The sequence below is a fragment of the Lissotriton helveticus genome, chromosome 2_1, assembly GCF_964261635.1.
Source record: "Lissotriton helveticus chromosome 2_1, aLisHel1.1, whole genome shotgun sequence".
NCBI lineage: Eukaryota > Metazoa > Chordata > Amphibia > Caudata > Salamandridae > Lissotriton > Lissotriton helveticus.
In genome coordinates this window covers 608553976-608574918 of record NC_136059.1, presented here as the reverse complement: position 1 = coordinate 608574918, position 20943 = coordinate 608553976, and the positions used below count along the sequence as shown (strand labels likewise).

Genomic DNA, 20943 nt, shown 5'->3' with positions numbered 1-20943 from the left:
TTTGTATTATTATTGTTTTTATTGCTTTTTGTCCTATTAATGTTGTTAATGTTTTGAGCCCAAGTGCCTTACCTACCTCATTACTTATTGAGATCCGCTGTAAAATATGACATGATTTTTTGGTGCAAATAGGTGGGACTATTACATACAGGTCATTTTTATGTTGTATGGCATGCTGTCATAATGATGAGGAGTTTTTCTGTTTAACTCTATTGCCTTACATTACTAAATCCATATATACCTGGTGCGTTTCATTTGCCAATATACACCAGAGGCAGATCGTACCTCCTGATTGGCTCAAAAGTTGTCGTGACACCTTATTTAGCGTTACCCTTAATTGCAAAGTTGAAACCACACTGAAATGTATTTCTTTTTGTCCAGTACCTCATACACAATATCAACATACAAGGAGTAAAGGTTACGAAAACAGAAGTAGATTTGGGTTCATACGGATCATACTGATAATACACTTATGATGTTGCAAACGAGTCCAAAAGTCTCCCCAGGGATTTCTATAACCTCAAGATACTTTCGCTAAACATTAAAGGTCTAAACAATGTGGTCAAACGGAGAAAGATTCCTGATTACCTCCAGAAACAAAAAGGGGACGTCGCCCTATTACAAGAGACAAAGATTGATTCCAAGCAATTTAACTCACTTAGAAATAGGTTCTACAATGAGGTTGTTGGTTCTGAAGCGATAGGAAAGAAAAACGGTGTCCTGAATCTAATGGCAAAAAAATCAAACATTGAGATAGGCGCACACACATCCGACACCAAGGGGAGATCGGTCATGACAAAAATGATAAAAGACAATACGGAATTCCACATTACTAATGTTTACGCACCTAACAGATGACTTAGACTTCTGGAGAGACCTAACTAAACAGATCGAAACTATTCCAGACACTGCTCTCCACATACTTGCGGGTGATTTTAATCTTCCAATGGACGCAGCATTAGACAGGGACTCACGGTGTGCATTTCGCAGTAATAACTCTCACAAAGCCTTTGTTAACCTCTGTACCAATTTCAATCTGCTGGATTCCTGGAGGTTACAAAACTCCACAGGCAGGGAATATATGTTTTACTCATTGCCACATAACTCCTACTCACGCATTGATTACTTACTTATCACCAGTAATGCCACTGCTAGAATTGTGGAAACATCAATTGAACCCAGAGTGGTTTCAGACCATTCCTGTATCTCCCTATCTATATCAAACATAAAACCGACCAAACAACAGCCTCTCTGGAGACTAAATGACGACGTTTTGGAAAAAGAGCAACACAGGAAAACCATTGAAAATGCAATACAGATTTACCTTCTGGTCAATAAAAATGATACATCGGACCTCACTTGATGGGAAGCTATGAAGAGTACTATTAGAGGAGAGATTATTAAAATCAGAGCGGCCATGAATAGGGATCACAACAAGACCCTTGAAAAATTAGAAAAAGAGATTGCTAATCTAGAGAGTAAGCACATATCATCTAGGGATGCGACAATCATGAATGAAATGGTGAAGAAGAAATACGAATATAATAAGATACTCAGTGACAGAGCTGGGATATGGATTAACAGGCAAAGAAGATCTAGGCTCTGTGAATCCAATAAGGATGGTAAAACTCTAGCTGCATACTTAAAGTTTAAAATGCAAAAAAGAACATGATTAACAAGCTAACAGATCATAAAGGCTCAATTCACTCTGACCCAGACAAAATCGCTGAAATTTTCAAAGATTTCTATAGTACTTTATATACTAAAAACAAAGAACTAGACACCACAAAAATCCAGGATTATCTAAATGAATGTGAACTCCCTGCACTTACAGAACAAGAACAATTAGAAATCAATAGCCCAATCACCACCTTGGAAATTGAGAAATCACTTAAATCTATCAAATGTGGGAAGGCCCCAGGACCTGATGGGTTTAGTGCCAAATGTTATAAGTGTTTTCCCTCGCTTCTAGCTCCTCCACTCTTACACCTGTTCCATGAACTCAGTAGTTCTGGCAAAGTTAATGGTACACTTGCCGAGGCCATTATAGTAGTATTACCGAAAGACGGGAAGGATCTGACACTCCCCAAAAATTATAGACCGCTATCCCTTATCAACTTAGATTGTAAGCTTTATGCAATTATTCTTGCCAAACGTCTCCAAAAATTCTTACCTAAACTTATTCACCCCTCGCAAGTTGTTTTTATAAGAATAGGTTATCCAGTGATAACACTATGATCCTGGCTCATGTATTGGAGAAGGCTAAACTCACTAACTCACCGACAGTGGCTATCACGTTGGATGCCAAAAAGGCTTTCGACAAAGTTGACTAGAGGCGACATTGAATAAATTCAAACTGGGTGAAAATTTTACGCGAATGGTAATGTCACTCTATTTCAGTCCCTCAGCAGGAGTAAGAGCAGGAGGCTTGGTCTCGTCCTCCTTTAAATTAGAACAGGGAATAAGACAGGGCTGCCCCCTTTCCCCCTCACTATTTTTACATGCTATTGAACCCTTCTTATATCACATTAGGAATAATGATCAGATCACAGGGATCCGCCTTAATGATTACACGGTCAAAATTACTACATACGCTGACGACGCTCTAGTGGTCTCTGAAAATGCTGAAAATGCTATCCCTGCTCTCATGTCCTTAATAGAGAGCTTTTCCAGAGTGTCCGGATGCAAGTTAAATAACGATAAGACTGAAGTAAAACTCCTAAATAACCATGGCAACAAAGAGATCATGGGAAACTCGGGTCTCCTATGGCAACCCAAATGCTACAAATATTTGGGCCTGGACTTCGCCAAAGACCTGATAACTACCATTCACACTAATGAAACCTCACTTTATAAAAAAATATCCACACTATTGGAAGTGTGATCTCCTAAATATCTTTCATGGTGGGGTAGGGCCGAGACATTAAAAATGATGGTGACTCCTTTCATTAATTGTTTGGCTTGCATGTTGCCAATGAATTTTTCAAATGATTTCCTGGTTCAAATCTATAAGCTCTTCAACACGTTCCTCTGGCAAGTTAAGAAACCCAGAATATCAATGCATAAACTCCAATTATCAAAGAAAAGGGTTATCTGGGTCTGCCGAACTTTAGGAACTATCAAACAGCATTTCTTTGCAAGCAAGGCGCTAACTGGCTGACCGCTCAACCGGACTATACTCCAGTTTGGTTAGATATAGAAAAGTTGCTCATCAATAACATGCTTTTATCTGCCCTCCTTACCATGGACCTATCCCACCTCCCTCACTCAGAATACGTCCTACTTAATACTAAGAGAGCCCTCCTACGGTTAGATCACCTCGAAAAACTAAAAGTCAATATTTCTAACATGTCCTCTCTATGACGTAACCCTAATTTGAAGATTGATGGCGAAATGCTCCACTAGAAACAGTGGTCTCAAAAAGGAATAAATCTAGTCAAAGACCTCTTTACAGGGTCCCTTCCTTTACCTTTCTCTACCCTTAAGGACCGACACAAATTAACCACAATGGATTTTTATGACTTCTTAAAATTAAAATCTCTCCTCTCAACCCGTTCTATTAAACCCTATGAACCAACATTAGTCTCTCAGATATCACTAATATTGAAATCAGGACACACCGTCTCTAAAATATATAAACTTCTATTACCCAACCCGCGTAAGATACATAAAAAATGTGAGGACAAATGGGAATCTGAACCCAACTCCACTAAAATTCCTTATGACTGGGATAAAATACACATCACACCTTTTCCGAATAAAATATCCCCAATATTATCACAGACCAAATATATGTTAATCAATAGGACGTACTGGACTCCGGAAAAAATCTTTAAACTCCGCCTAAGCGAAAGTCTGACATGCTGGAACTGTAACTCTGCAGTTGGAAACCTCTTCCACATGCTCTTTACATGCCCTACTTTACAAACATACTGGGATAAGGTTTACAAATGTATACGTCACACCTTCAGCATCAGTCCACCCAGGGAATTCTCATATGTTATATTAGGCGTCCTAGACCCTACACTAGGACATTTCAATGACCAGTACTTGCTAGACCTCATGCTCACTTTAGCCTGTAAAGTTGCATTATGTTAATGGAAAAATACCAAAGATCCAGACAATCCAGCACTCCACACTTCTCCATGGTGAAACACTCACCGGAAACTTTGGAAATCCTTAGACGTTTCATCATTCTCATATGACTCACCGTGAAAACCTCCTACCTTGTTGATATCTCAGGTTTCTACGTATTTCAAACTCCTATTATTGCGCAGATTGTAAATATTGGTTAAGCCTATGTATGATACCACAATGTTTACTTATGTGAAACCACATGGTGTCTACATATGATCACTACTCTTTCTATATTCCGTGATCTACATGCAGACTTGGTCTGCACTTGGTTGGCACTTGAGCACCTTAACGTGTATGTATTGATTGATTTCTCTCTATTTTATTTTATTATTTTTTCCTTATCTTCCTTCATTATTATCATTATGTATGTTTTCCTTTTGTATTTGTGTTTCTTATAATTCAATAAAAACTATTTGAAAAAAAAAAAGAAATAAACCTAGAAACCATGAAATCACATTGTTCAAGTCAGATTAAAAAACAAAAATGTACTCCTCTGTTTGGAGTTTAAGATATTTTTGTAATTCTCATACACGTCAATAATCCTTAAAAGATGTATCAATCACAGCTTTTCAGTAGTATTGACATGTGTAAGCATTTGTGCATATGGAAATGAAGCAGGCGTATATGTATCTATGCGTGGACCAGGCAGAAAAGTACATTAGCACTTTAAAAAAATCTAAGGGGAAAATATCTTTACCCACGGAGAAAGCCCTTCTCACAAATTCCAACAATTTTGGGAAGAATCTTTCCCAGTTGCCACCTTGGACAAAGTAAACCTTCAATCATATCCAGGGAGGGAACGTGCATTAAAAAGGTATGTGGATACCCACAAACGTGCAAGCTTGGGTGTTAGCCTACTTTTAAAGGCAGCCTCATTCTCTAAATGCCACCACCTCTAGCAATAGGTTTTTCTCACACTTAGAATTGCATCATACAGGTGTAATTTTACATATAATGAAATCAATTCCTCAGTAAAAAAGCACGTTTTGTTAACACAAAACAGGAATGTCCATTCATAAAGCAAGCCATTTTTCCACATAAATATATTACAGATGTGTAAATCGCCTTGATAGCTTGCCCTCTTATTGACATTGTCTGTTTTGAAAATTCCCCTAAAATGACTACAAGTACGATTTAGTAGTTTTCCCCATTTTGTGAGAATTATCCCCACAGTAAATATGCCGGTTGTTTCTTTCTACAAACCCTTTATGCCACCTCTCTACAAGCCGAAATGTCAAAAACAAAATTGTACTGATTCTTCAGTTGAAAACTTCCACATGAACATGCAGCTCAGATTTTTTCTTACCTTGATAGTTCTTCTAACTTTGACTTTGCAAATTCCAAACTTTTTCTCTCAACGTGCTCATGAGGTGTGTGGGCCAAGAGTTCGTGGAGCGTTATAATATATCGCGGGATCTTGGGGAAAAACAAAATATGTCAAGAGTTAGATAAATAGTTGTTTATTTATTTGGCATTCATCAAAACAAAGGGCTCATTGTGAACCCCTTATAATTCTGAGTGTAAACTATGCAACTGGTAATTACCCGCATACCGGGCTAAGGTATTTACCGGGTAAGTAATTGAGCATCATTCAGAGTCTCAGATCCAGAATAGGGAGGAGGTTCCAATTGTTTCTGTTTCCCCTTTCTGGGAGGATATTGTGCAAATTACCAGTTCGATGGGTGCCCGGTTTTACCAAGTGAAAAATCGTGTTTGCCTGCACAATGAGCAGCTGAGTCAGAATCCTGGGGGCTCCCACCTAGCTGGTACTTGTGTGGCCCTCCAAGAAGGAGTGAAGGTTTTCATCAATGTAATCTTTTATTACAAGGAGTAGAACATTAGAAAAGACACCTGAACCAATGAAGCTTGTGCATTTAGTTAAAACTGTAATACGAAAACATTGCGATAAGAAAAACAGTCACAAACTACTTGTCATATTTCTGTTAACGCTACATGTACAATCGATTGAAGAAGAACAGAGGAAAGAGCGGTATTTTGTAAACTCACTCTAACAGACAGCTGGCGTTTCCTGCATATTTATTCGCAGACAGTGCACACCTGCACCAAGGTCGGCTAGTTCATTCAATTGAAGTTAACAGGAACAATTTTCATGCATCCTACTTTTGTCACCATATGTTCATCTCTTTATTTTGTCATACCTTTGGAGGCAGAGCGCATAATAAATGCCAACTAACATATCAGTATAACATCTTCTTTAGTTTGAGAAATATTGAACATACGCTGTTGATTATTTAAGGATTTGACCCAAACTAAACAGACTGACCTGCTGTCATTTGTCACCAATATTTCCGTATTCCACAGATTGCACTGATCCTGGTATACTTTTCTCTTTTATTATTCACTAACTGGCCATTGCAAAAATGACCAAATTGCACTGGAACAAATAGAATCCACTCCATCTCGCAGCACATTCAGACAAGCTATAGGCGTCTTTGTGACATTTTAGTAATACTCGAAAACACGTTGGGGGGTATGTTGTGTTATGTGTATTTGTAAAGCACACTTTCACCGCAAGAGTATCTTGGCTTATTATAACACATAGCGAGTCTTTTAAAGAAGTATGTTGTGACAAAATTAATGTACGAAAATGGGGCAGGGAGATTATTCTCTGACTCCATGGCCCAGGTGTGGGGATGCGGGGATGGGGCAAAGAGACCCCTAAAAACCTCTGGAAGTAAAAATAAAAAAAATAAATTCAAAGGGTTTGAAGCCCACAGGTCTAGGATTGCAGCTCCCAATGTGGCCCCCAGTGTCCTGCAACCTCTACAGCAAGGGGTCTTGGACCCTTGTTGAATATCCCTGGGCTTGGAGACCGGGTGCCAATTCACTAGTGGTAGATGCAAGCACCATGTGGGAACTCAAGACAAGGTTGCAGGAACAGAGGAGGTGACTGAAGGAGACCTTCTCCAGAATACAGGGGACAAATGCTCTTCACGGAAGCAGAACTAGATCCTGTCTTTGTCTCACCCCTGTCGAGAAAAAGTCCTCACCACTATTCACTCTGATCTGATATATGGCCTGCCCGTTCCAGGGAACCCCAACATAAGGTGAAGAAAGAACTCAACATTCCTCTCTTGCAGCTAGCACTTATATCTCCACTCATGGCACTTTGTCCTTGCCCCTGCCCCCCACAGATATGCAAACATCACACATATCTGCCTAACAACACATTACACTTACAATTACTTCAACTAAACTTAGCTAACATACTTAGTAACACACATTAGTAAATGCAGTCTCTCTTCTATCTCCTTCTCAAATAATTTTTCCTCAAAATGAGGATCAAGCAATAGAGTTATTCATTGACATAGTAAAAAAAATGTTCTTGGTGTGAGACTTGATTTCACACATGGGAATCCTGTGCATGACTGGTTAATGTTGTAATAGGCTTCACCAGTTGACGGGTGCGGTGGAGTCCTGACTGTGGACCAAACAGCGCCTCAGTAGCAGGCTTGTTGCATATGACTAAAGCTTAATGGAATATGGAATTTATATTTTACTACCTTTATTATCTTCAGTGTTGACATTTAAAAAAATATATAAACAAATCTAAAATTATTTAAGTTTTTCTGACATTCAAAAAGAATTGGATCTTTATTTTACTATTTTTCCCTGAGTGGTAATAATGTTATTACTTGCCTGCATTGATTTCTTTGGAAATGTACTGTAGTACCAGTTATTGGTCATAAGATGTGCTTGACTTAATTCAAGACTTGGCTGCAGTAGATTTCAGCCCCTTTTGTCAGTAATACTTAGGTTTAGGGTTTGAGATTTATGAAATGAAATATAAATTTATAATAAACACGCTCTACTACCCTGAGGTGTCTAGGCGCACACGTTAGCAAAACTAGGCAGGTCTAAAAGCTCCTAGAGATTAAAAAGCCATGTTTTTAGTTTTTTCCTAAAATAGAGAAAGTCTGGTTCCTTTTTCAGGAATAAAGGGAGACTGTTCCAGAGACGGGAGTTGCTATCAGAAAAACTTTTCCCACCCCATTTTATTTTTTAACTCTGGGAACAATGATGTTACATGCTGTTTCAGAGCGAGGGGATCGTGGCGGGAGGTACCATTGAAAACACAGCTTAAAAACTTGTGGGCCTTCTCCATGGAGAGCCCTGAAAGCAATGCTTTGGGCCTTAAACTGTATTCGCTTCTCAATAGGTAACCAATGGAGAAGTGGAAGGGCAGTTGAGACTGATTCTCTTTTGAGTATGCCTAATAACAGGCGAGCCGCTGAGTTCTGTAGGATCTGCAGCTTGTTTAGACTTTACACTCACAAAATGAGCATTTGTGTAGACAATCTTTGAAAGTATCAAGGCAGAGACTACTGTTTTTTGAAGGTCCTTTGGAATGAAAGGAAAGATTTTCTGTAAGAGTTTCATTGTAGAAAAGGGGGCAGACGTGATAGTATTCACATGCCCTTCGAAGGTTAACTGGTTATCAAAGATAACTCCAAGGTTTTTTACCTTTATAACTGGCAGTGGAAGTTGTCCAAGTTCAAGTGGCCACCAGTCTTGGGACCAGAAGGAAGTGTCCTTCCCAAAGAGCATCACCTCGGTCTTGCCTGAGTTCAGCTTCAAGCAATTTAGGGCAATGCATTTCCCAATCTCTTGCATACAGTTGTAAACGCGCTTTGCTGTCTCTGAGATATTAGATGATACAGAAATCACTAGTTGATTGAAACGCTGCAAGGGAGAGAGACAGATAGGGATTTGAAGTTATCAGCTGCCACAAGTTGGATTCTGTCTGACAGAAATGATTTGACTAAAGCAAGGGCTTTATCGTTTACCTCAATCTCCTTCAGTCTCTAGAGCAGGATTTGGTGGTTTACTGTGTCAAATGCCGCTGAGAGATCCAGTAGGACCAACACTGCACTGCCCCTGCATCCAGTGTCCATCTAACCTGTTCTGAGGCACTTATCAAGGCCAATTCATTGCTATGGTGCTTCCTAAATCCGAATTGGCATGCATCTAAATGACTCTGGTCCTCGATGAAAGCTGACAGCTGTGAGTTAAGAGCTTTCTCAATTATTTTCGATAGTAGGGGCAATCTGGAAATAGGACGATAGTTCCCCAGAGCTAGCGGGTTTAGGTTGGCCTTTTTGATTAAAGGCAGAATATGCGTTATTTACAATTGTCTTACTCTTTTGTGGGTATGTATTATTATTTCATGTTTCTTCAGAAACCCTCCTTAAATTTCCTAAACCTCACCAAATTAGTAGTGATATTTCCAATTGTCCAACCATTTCCCCTGGTCCCTCCCACATGTACTACAAAAATGTATGCCTTATGTTAAAGCAAAACATCACATCGGAAAGCACAATAATCCAACTTGTTTTTATTGCACAAATAGCAGGCAGCACAGCAAATAATCAAAAGACAATTGTCATTTCAACCAACCAGAGTTCTTACTCAGATCAGGGTTAGTTGAAGTACAGTGCTAAATAAAGTTTTGATCAATGAAGGTCTGTGGAACATAAAATACGTGATCAAAACTTGTTACTCTAACTAAACTTATCTTGCGAAGATGCAAGACGCCCTTAAAGAAATGGTAAGTTCATAAATACATTGCCGACTTTATTACTTTTCCTAAAATCATGCTACCAAATGGGAACTATCAAAGCAAGGCAACACTTCTACTGGAATGTTCACATGTAAAAGAGTGTGTAAGATGGTCTCTGGGCCTATAGGAACCCTAAAACCTTGCATGTTTGTTAAGTATAACAAGTACTTTAAAGCAATGTAGGAGCAGCATCCTAATAAGGTTATGCACAATATAAGTGCATGATGTGAGATATGCTGAAGAAGCATTAATACAGAAGCACATAATTACGTTTTCACACTCCATTTAAGATGATCTCTGCACATAAGAGACAGGACAAGTGGAGATAGAGATCTCTGGCTAGAGATTTGTAGATAGCCTTTATGAGCATCTAACATAGCACTACTGGAGTACTAATATAAGTGCTAAGAAATGCCTTCATTAACAGACCCCTTGGCATTCACACTGAGGTCAGTCTGTTGAAGTTTGAAACCAGTCCAACTGGTTCTCTGAGGCCCTTTTCATGTTATACTAACGTACCCACACCTCTTCAGTAATATCATAAAAGAGGTTACATTGGCAGAGTTCATGAAATTAGTTTGTTAGTTGCAGACATGATCATTGATGCTAGATATGATCCCCCTTGAATGTAAGTGGCATTTCACAAATCTAGCCAAAAGTTAGCAGAGATTTGCACAGTGTCACCGTCAGGGATAAAGTAAAAAAGTGATAGACGAGTTAGCTGCTTCTGTACATTGTGGTGTAGTGTGTAGGAAACATGTTTTTTCTTTCAGTTGTCCCCCAACATTTTCACCTTTTTTAGCTACTTGATGCTGTTTTTCGTCTCTGACAGTGCACCGAGGCCTGCTAACCACACCTCAGTGCCAGTGCTTCTTCCGTAAAACAAAGTGATGTCTGATTGTTTTACAAAAGGACTTTAGCACCCCTTTAAGTCCCCAGTAATGGTACCCTAGGTAACAAGGGCATGGGTATAAAGAGGGCTGCCGCATATCTTATGCCACCTTAAGGGACCCACACTCACATTTCACACAGACAGCTATAGCAGAGTGCATGCCATGGTGCAAGCAATGGTTCAAAACATGACGTGGCACACTCCTATGTGTCATGCTAAAGGCACTGCATGGGCTATATGTAAGTCACCCCTACTATAAGCCTTGGAGCCATAAGGCAGAGCGCAATCTAGTAATTGTGAGGACATAGCTGCATGAGGAGATATGCCCCTGTAATGTCTAGTTCCTTTGCTGGATATTATAAGTGCGCAGGGAAGCAATCTTAAGGTATGTACTGGGCACTGGTCAAAACGAGTTTCCCAGCTACATAATGGCTTCCCTGAAACATATGGTGTTTGGTATCAAACATCTCGTATCAATAAACCCACACTGATGTCAGTGATGGATTTAATAATACATGCACCCACAGGGTAACTTAGAGGTGCCCCGAGCCCTCTGGTGTGCTGGCTGACTGGTCCTGTCCAGCCTGCTTCCACAAATGAGCATCTGACCCCTGGGAGGTTAGAGCCCCACTCTAAAGGTTAGAAACAATGCCTGCTCTGGAATATACGATGTTACATCGCGGTGTTCACACCGCGATACCTTTACAATGCAGGCATTACAACGCAAGTCGTTACAACAACTTGAGCTGGAGGGTGCTGGTTTTAGGAATAGTATGATTTACTATTCCAACTCCAGCCTACGTTACAGTAGGGAAGGTGTTGTAATAGTCAACACCATCAACATCTCCTTCGAGAAGGCGACCTTCCCGGAGAGCTGGAAGCACGCAGAGATCAACGCCTTACTAAAGAAACCCATGGCGGACCCCAAGGACCTCAACAACTTCCGACCCATCTCCCTGTTCCGGTTCCTGGCGAAGGTCATAGAAAAGGCCATCAACAAACAACTGACCAGCTTCCTCGAAGAGAACAACATCCTGGACCCATCCCAGTCCAGGTTCCGCAGCAACCACAGCACCGAAATCGCCCTCATCGCTGCCACCGACGACATCAGAATCCTGCTCGACAACGGAGAATTCTCGGCCCTCATCCTCCTGGACCTATCAACTGCTTTCGACGCAGTCTGCCACAGCACACTAAGAGCACACCTCCACGATGCCGGAATCCAAGAGAAGGCCCTGGACTGAACCACCTCCTTCCTCTCCAATCAATCAATCAATCAATCAATCAATCAATCAATAACATTTGTAAAGCGCGCTACTCACCCGCTAGGGTCTCAAGGCACTGTGGTGGGGGGGGGGCTGCTACTGCTCGAAAAACCAGGTCTTGAGTTGCTTCCTAAAGGAGAGATGGTCCTGGGTGAGTCATAGGTGGGTGGGGAGGGTGTTCCAGGTCTTGGCCGCCAGGTAGGTGAAGGATCTTCCTCCGGTGGTGGTTCTACGGATCCGTGGGACGGTGGCGAGGGCGAGGCTGGCGGAGCGGAGCTCTCAGAGCGTCCGCCTCCTCCCCTTCCGCTCCGAAGCCACCAAAATCATCTTCAGCGTGCCCCAAGGCTCCTCCCTCAGCCCAATGTTGTTCAACGTCTACATGGCACCACTCACCCACATCGCCCGACAGCACCACCTTAACATCATATCCTACGCCGACGACACCCAGCTGATCCTCTCGCTCACCAAGGACACCCACACCGCCAAAACCAACCTCCACGAAGAAATGAAGGCCGTTGCTGACTGGATGAGGAACAGCCAACTGAAGCTGAACTCGGACAAGACGGAGGTCCTCATCCTCAGTTCCACCCCCTCGGCCTGGGATGAATCCTGGTGGCCAACAGCATTAGGAGAACCCCCCACACCCACCAATCAAGCAAGAAACCTAGGGGTCATCGTCGACTCCACACTCTCCATGACAAAGCAGGTCAACGCCGTCTCCTCCTCCTGCTTCAACACCCTTCGCAGGATCTTCAAGTGGATCCACACCGAAACTAGAAGGACAGGCACCCAGGCCCTCGTCAGCAGTAGACTGGACTATGGCAATGCCCTCTACGCAGGAGCCCCGTCCAAACTCCTGAAACTACGTCAACGCATCCAGAACGCCTCCGCACGCCTGATCCTCAACATCCCCCGCTGCAGCCACATCACACCCCACCTGAAAGACCTGCACTGGCTCCCCATCAACAAGAGGATAACCTTCAAACTCCTCACCCACACACACAAGGCATTCCACAACACTGGACCAGCGTAGCTCAACAGCCAACTCAACCTCTACAACTCTGCCTGCCAGCTCCGCTCCGCAGACCACGCCCTCACCACCATCCCCCACATCTGAAGAGAGCCCCCCTAGCGCCTTGAGACCCTCACGGGTTTATAGTGAGCTTTACAAATGCTATGATTGATTGAATAGTAAATCATACGTTTCCTTAGCTAATAGCGCCATCCAGTGCAAGTCATTGTAATATCCGCGTTGTAAAGGTATTGCTGTGTGAACACTGCGATGTAACCGATGTTTCCCCTGCTCTGGTAGGATGTGTTTACATCTCCCCCAGCAGGATCGATACTAAATTAGCATGTCAAAGCAGGGAGCTTTTAAGAGCCCACCACATTTGATAAGCGAGCCTGGCGTTCCCCAGACCTGGGAGATGTCACCCCATGCCTTGAGGCCCAATTGGCATCAGGACTGGTGGGAAATTAGGTATGCAAGGAGGCGCGTTGTACCTCTAGGCTAGTCACACCCCTAAGGTGGGCAGCCTGAAGTGAGCACAAAAGAGAGAATTCCACTCTCATGTGTGTGGTGAAATTAGGAACTCTGGACAGGGTGGGTGCTCACACCCCACAGGAAGTTGTCATCTAGGGGGTGAAGTGACATCAGGGACAAGTAGGCTATTAGCTACTACCCTTAATGCCACTAAATTGAGTATTTAGGTGGCCCCTCTGACACCAGGAAATCAAATTTGACTTCTGGGAACTGAGGAAGAAAGAAGGAGGACTGAAGATAGTGAGAACTGAAGTCATGCCCCCAAGTTTGGCACAAAACCCTTCCACACTGCTTGCACTTTGACAATCAGCCAAGAGCTGGACATCTGCTAGTCCACCGTGTTGCAAGCCATCGGGTCCATCGAAGGAGCAGCACGACATCAGAAAGTTCTGCATGCTCTAGGAGGTCCTATTCATCTCCTTGCCATGTTTGGAGTTGCCAAGACCCTCAGGAACCTTCCTTTCCCTCAAATTGTAAAGCGCTCTGATATCCTTCAGGATCAAGTTTGCGCTATATCAAACTTTATCAATAAAAAATAAATAAACAAATATTGCCGGTGAATGCCATTCAGGACTCCGTGCTGTGTAGGAAGGTGGGATGCTGTACTGTGTTGAAGGAAACTGAGAGGCCCAGTAATATGAGGAAGAAAGGGTCATCTTCATCTGTGATCTTGAGTGCATTGACTATGACCTGTAAAGTAGTGTTCTCCATTGCGCACCATAATTTGAAGCCAGACTGGTAATTGTGTCAGAGATGGTTAGCATAATGTGATCTTGGAGCTAAACATAGACTGTTTATTTTTCAATGATCTTAACATTGAATGGTAGGTGAGTGATTGGCTGGTAATTCGCAATGCCATGTCAGGCACATACAGGACTGCCACCGGGCACAGCCTCTAACTGGTAAAAACCCACCCACGCCCACAAGGACACCAAACTCACAGGACACTGATGGAATTGCATTTTTCTGTTGAGTGAGGAATAGGTGAGTCTGGCAGGGGGGTTGATGCAAGGTTTGTCTTCAAAAGCATTTAACGTCTGTTGGTAGCTTCATTGAAGGTGTTGGTATAGAAGGGACTTCAAAGAGAGGCTTCAGGACCATTAGTAAATCTGTTTTTCTTCAACTTTCTTTTCTGTCATTTATTGTGATCAAATCGTTTTCAATGTGCTGTCCTCGGATCATTGTATAAGAAAGCATAGGTGAAGACGGGTGAGGGATTAGTCCAGGACTTTATTTGCAAATATCATTTCCGTTAAACTAATTTATTTAGCTAATGTCATCTTATTTATTCAGATACAACACTGCATTCTAGGCTAAGGCCACACATTGTATTTATTGTATACATCATCGATAATATTTCTTTGAGCAAAGCAAAAGCAATATCTGGCAATTCTTTTTCTGCTTAAGCGGGGTTTTCTTCCTAAAAGTCATTTCAGCTTTCCTTTTTAACTAACACTTCTCCGAGTGTGTTGATGATAAGTAACACAGCATAATATGAAACATCCATAATGCAGACACAGTATCCTGGAATAGAAATTATTTTACAGTTCAATAAAGAAAGAAATAGGTGTACAGTAGCTCAGGAACGTAGAATAAGGTATCAACTTTCAATAGGAAACACCTCTGTCGGCCCAGGACGCTGTTAAATTATTATAATATTGGATATGCATGGATTTGGAGCTCATCACATAGTAAGTAGGAGCATCAATGTATAAACAAAGTAGAAGAATCAGATAAAAAAGATTTGAGATACAGCTTAGAAATCATTTTTCCACATTTGTGAACAGTCTCTAGGAATGTGGACAGATGGAGAGGCTGCACTTAATTTTTTTTGAATCCTCAGTTTTTCATTTTTAACGGTTTTGTATTTTTAGATAACTGTGAAAATGTTGATGTCATTTTACACCTATGTGCACGGGGATGTTAGTGTCTAAATCTATTTGTGGAATAAATATGTGTGTATAGAAAAAGAGTTGAGTTGCTTATGCTTTTCAATTTTTGAAATTGCAGGTATGCTTTTCTGTACATATTCAGTAGGGGTTTGGGGGTGTGATGGGCGGTGCTATGTTTAAACTTTGCTACTTGACCCGACTTTACATGAGGTAAAGTTTAACTTCTTTGGCAGAGACTCCATGCAATCGGGAGTTTTGTCCAAGAAGGGAAAGACATCAGGAATTGGCTACAGTGTTTCCCCATTCTTGTGCTGGGCTTCCTAGCCTCGCTACAGCTGCATACACGGGAGCAGGCAGACAAATGAACTGCCAGCACTTGAGCCATAGCTCTAAAGGTGTGCACCATGATATCAAATTCAGTATATCGAGGCATGCAAATATCAAGGAAAAAATATGGAATCCAAAATATCAAAAGGTACGTATAGATTGTTTGTTTTTAATTCCACATATATGTTCCTTAGTGATATATACATATTCAAGGTAAATATATATGGAGCTAGCAATAGAAAATAGATACTTCCCTACATGCACTCACGTTTCAAAATTGTGTCCACGATATTCTTGTATGTCAATATTCTTCAACTCGATATTCGGTAGTACAACCACCACTAAACACACCGAGCAGGCAAAGTGAGCTTCCTCGGAGGTTTCTCTTCCCCCTATTGTCCCACCTATCAATCCATCAGTCCCTTCACCCTTTTAGCTATTTATCCATTCATTCTTCACTATTCATTCATCCAATGCTCCATCCATCCGCCAATCTATTCATCCAACTCGCCATCAGTTAAACTTTCCATCCATTCACCAATCCAACCATCTATCATCCATCTTTTCACCCTTTCATATATCCTTTCACTCCTTATCCCCACATTCTTCATCCTTCCCTCCATTCAACTTTCCATTTATTCTTTTTCTCTCAGTCTTTCAATTCTTTTACCCATCATTGCATTATTTCAGCCCAACCTTTCACCCTTCCATCTATTCATTCATTCCCCTTTTCTTTCACCCTTGTATCCTACCATTCATCTTTTTCTTCCTTTTTTCGTTTCCCAGTTCCTTCCTTCCTTTCACTTCTCGTTTCTCCCTGTTCTTTCTTTCCACGTTCAATCCACCTTTTACCTCTCACTCTTCTTATTTCTTGCCATTCTCTCGCGAGCGCACTTTTCCTATTTCTCCCTCTCTCCGTGTTATCTGTATTTTCTCCATTCCATGATTTCACTTTCTCGGTTTCCTTTGCTCTGCACGTGAGCTCATGAGTCATGACCCACATCCAACTTGCATGGTATTCCTGATTATTTATTAGCATTTTGTACAGAAACGAAGAGGCCCACAAACAACTAATTAATGTGCTGACTTGACCAGCCTCTTTGGGCAGCAGACTGCAATAACCTTGCTTTGAAAGAAAGTTTGGTATTTTCATACAATCACTTCATAAAATGAGTGCCAGAAATTGGGTTATAGTAATGTCTGTTTTTACAGTGCTTGCCAACAGCAGACGTGTAGAAGGAAGTGCTGTAAATAAGCAGGTTGTGGTTTTACTGTTATTCTGTTAATATTATTATTACTATATAAGTAAACTAAGTTTAGTGAGAAGGCAGAATCCTATTGTTGTCTCAAGAATACCATAGATAGGCAGGTCAAAGGAAGATAATACCTTAGGAATGCACATCAGAGGCACCCATTTGACATCTAGGTATAGGATGTTCATTGGATGTTTCAAAATCAAACCGTTCGTTCCAATCATGCTCTATATGTTTATATGTATTCGTCCTTCTAATTGTGATTGTGTGGTATGTAACCGAAATTTAATTTGTTTTTGACAACTTATTAGTGATGTCTGGGCTTGATATTTGCAAAACACAGCATTTGAATAGACTGAAAGGGTGAAAGACTCCTAAAATATAGCGCATATCACGTAAATCCTTGAGAATCTGGACAACACTGCCTAAGCACATAAAAGAATTGCCTTGAAGCTATCATTCAAAATCCAGAGAATGTATTCATTTTCCAGGCTTAATATTTCTGCCTTCCTGTGGACTGATGTAAAGACCCACCCAGAGGAAACCCACTACGAATAACTCCCATTGAGGTACAAAACCTATCAACAGAGATCTTTGTGAAAGGTTACTTTCCACTTGGATAGATTTTGTGACACGCATAATCATAGTGTTTCAGTAGGGGTGACAACTTTACACAAGCCAGAAATAAAGAAATGACCCAAAATTGGCCTGTGTTGCCCCTTTTGACACATTAATCAATCGGGTAAAAAGATGAATATTGATAAATTGACATTGAAGGAGGTATTTGTACTGAAATGCATTACAAGAGCAAAGAAGCTTAAACCCCATTTGTTTCACAACTACCAAGGGACAGCCCACTTAAAACTTTTACAGAAATGCAAGGCTTGGCACCGGTAACATGACATCACAAATGCAGGTTTTGCATGATATGTACCACTATAGAGACCACAAAATGTTTAAAACAAAGATCTCAAACTAAATCTGGAACACAATGCATATCAACAGTGGATGTGATAATTTGTTGTATGTCAATGTAACTAACTTTATCTTGAAACAATTCTCAAAATACACTGTTATTCAAACACAGCAGAGGCAGGATAACTTTGACAAAGACATGATAAGGATGGAGACAGATATGTCCCCTTGAAATCAAAGGTACCCGTATTCATTTTTAATTACACTTTCAGCTCATGAAGCCTTTTTCGTAAAGAAATGGGAAAAAAGCATTTCAACAGAATATTGATAAGATCCCTACTGCAGCCTCGGCTCCTGTTCTTGTGGGTGTGTTGCTTCATTACAAGCTCTCAAAGGGTGATGACGGGAAGCTGTTCGAGGGAGGCCTAAGCTTTGACACCAATGACCACAGCATGGAGCAGGTCTTCTCACAGTACGGGCAAGTATCTGAACTTGGTTGTGATCAGGGATAGGGAAATACAGGTTTCTCGTTGCTTCGGCTTTGTCATGTTCACAGAGCAGTACAATCCAAAGGATGCCTTGCAGGCCATGTATGGGGAGACCCTTGACAGACGGCAGATTAAGGTTGATCCGGCCGGCAAGTTCTCGGTGGAGGCCAACGTGGTGGTGGTGGTGGTGGATATAGTGGAGGATTTGGAGGCAGAGAAAGTGGATATTCCAGAGGTGGTGGAGTCAGTTATGGAAGGAGTGGAGAATATGGTGGTAGATCCTGAGAATACTATGGCAGTGAGGGCAGTGGCAGGATTGTATATTGCAATGGTTATAGAACTTGTGTATCCCATTTTATTTGGCTTAATGAATCCCATTAAATGATAAGAATACTAACTTCAAAGAATCCTTGGATCTACCATTAACATACATGCCAACATTTTAGAAGAGCAAACTGGGCGATTTAAAAAAAATACTAGGGAAAATGTATTTCCCCCATATACTTCTATTGAGGCAGAAGCAATTTCACGTGGGAGACAGCTAAAATAAAACCATTTTCTGCTTCAAAAATAGGGTCCCTCCTGCCTGATTCCGGAACATTGGCATGTAAAAGACAGTAAAATATATCCAATGAATGAATACTCTGAATGGCACAGTCTCAAACTAAAACAAAAAATAGAAGTTTAATTGTTTGATTTCCTCTCCGGCTACGAGATGTTACATTTCTGAAATACTTCTTGCACCTGAGTTGAATTCATATGATTCACAGAAAGAAATATGAATAAACAATTTGGGTCATTTCTTTAACTTGGTTGTCATTATCATTATAAATAATTGGCTACTTAATTGAATGACCGAGGGGCCTAATTAGTGTTTGGAGTATAAAGGGCATAATCCAAAACGCAGGGGATGTCCCATCCTTCAAAATCTCACTTTCCCCCCCACTCAGGAGGATTCAGGAGAAGCATCTTGCTTTTTATGCTGGAGCCTCCAACGGCTCTGCTAGCAGAAACCTTGGAACAACAGCCCGCCCATCTTTGGGCCATCAGCCTATGTACTTCAGACCGTCCTCCCTATTTATGGAGAATGGTCTGACATACATCTTCTCTTTCAGGACTACTTTGGCAGTTGGTTTTTGAAAAACAGAAAGCATAGTGGGCACATAAAACATGGCACCTAGTCGGCAAAGCTTCAGTAATTTGAGCAGAGCTGTGGTGCCTCCGAATAAGGCACAAAAATATCTGTATTCTTATATGGATCTCTACGTTGGGTGTGGGTTTTTCCATTAGAAGAACAGATGATAGCTCTAACTGACTTGGCAATTGGCAGGGTATGACCAGACATGGGTCCCTTGCTCACTTTGCCACTGGATTCAAGCTAGCCTGGCTGATGAGGGCTGTTATCCCGAAACCAGTCCCAGAATGCTTGTTTCCGGTTCAGGGAAGACCTGGCTTGGCAGTTCGGGCTGGACGGTTCCCATGAGGCACTGGGTCAAGACTGATGTGCATATAGCTGGGTCTAAATTGAGGTGGCGAAGTGAGCTAAAGAACGATGATAGATTTAACTCAGATCTGTGACTGGGGGTGAGTGTCTGAAAAGTTTCAGCACTTCGTCCATCATCTCCCTGTGTTTGCTTTGTCTGCCCTAAGTTGGCAGGGTATGCCCAGACGTGGTTCCCTTGCTCTTTTTGACACTGGATTCAAGCTAGCCTGGCTGATGAGGAGTGTTAGCCCGAAACCGGTCCCAGGATGCTTGTTTCCAGTTCAGGGAAGACCTGATTGTGAGGTTTTTGTTTCTCTCTCTCTCTCTCTCTCTCTCTCTCTCTTCCTCTCTCTCTCTCTCTCCCTCTCCATTTTCGAATTTGTTTTGCCAGTAGTTCCTGCAAGTCAAATCTTATGGACGACAATGACTTAGCAAATAGCGTATCTCTCCAGGTTTGTTTCCAGTGCCTACGTTTTATACTCCAATGAGTAATAACTCTTCAACTTGATTGTTAGGATATTTATCATTGAGAGCCTATAACCCATAAAATGTCTTGATCTCCGTATCTTAACTTACACATAGATGACCCAACTGACAAGGTGGCTAAGGAATTCTGTCAAGTGATGACGGGATTTCAGTTTGAGCAAAAGGTTAAGAGTTCCACACACCAACTGGGCCACCTCTTGGACCCAATTTTTTCAAACTGGGAACAAGTGGAAGCCCAGGATCCTGTACCCATTCCATGGTCGGATCACCATCTTGTACCCTTTTTAATCCATATGCAGGGATTGCGGCCGGCTGAACCATCTGCTGATAAACATCCCAGGCGCAGATGGGCGGCCTTCTCACAAGCTAAATTCAACCAGGCACTTACCAGGAAGGGTAACCCAGGGGGAGTGGGAGTGGAGGAAATTAACACCAACCTGGCCCAGCGGATTACAGAGGCCCTGGACCTGGTGGCCCCACTCGGCATGGTAAGGGAGGGGGGCCGCGTTCAGAGGACAGCACCATGGTACAATGAGGAGGTGCGGGCGGCCAAAGTAGCATGCAAGCGTGCGGAGAGACTATGGAGAGCATCCCTCACGGCTCATGCTAAAGCAGGGTATACTGCGAATAGGCGTATCTACCACAGACTTATTAGGAAGGCCAAGACCACATACTTTGCCA

At 41.8% G+C, this 20943-nt stretch overlaps 1 protein-coding gene across 2 annotated transcripts in view; it reads right to left on the bottom strand.

Annotated features, from left to right (window-relative positions):
- RASGRF2 (Ras protein specific guanine nucleotide releasing factor 2) overlaps positions 1-20943 on the bottom strand; it is a 1720695-nt gene that overhangs the window by 965820 nt on the left and 733932 nt on the right. For both annotated transcript variants that reach the window (XM_078675315.1, XM_078675317.1), the window contains exon 8: positions 5444-5553. In XM_078675315.1, coding sequence (XP_078531441.1) covers positions 5444-5553 — 110 coding nt within the window. The remainder of the gene's footprint in view (positions 1-5443; positions 5554-20943) is intronic.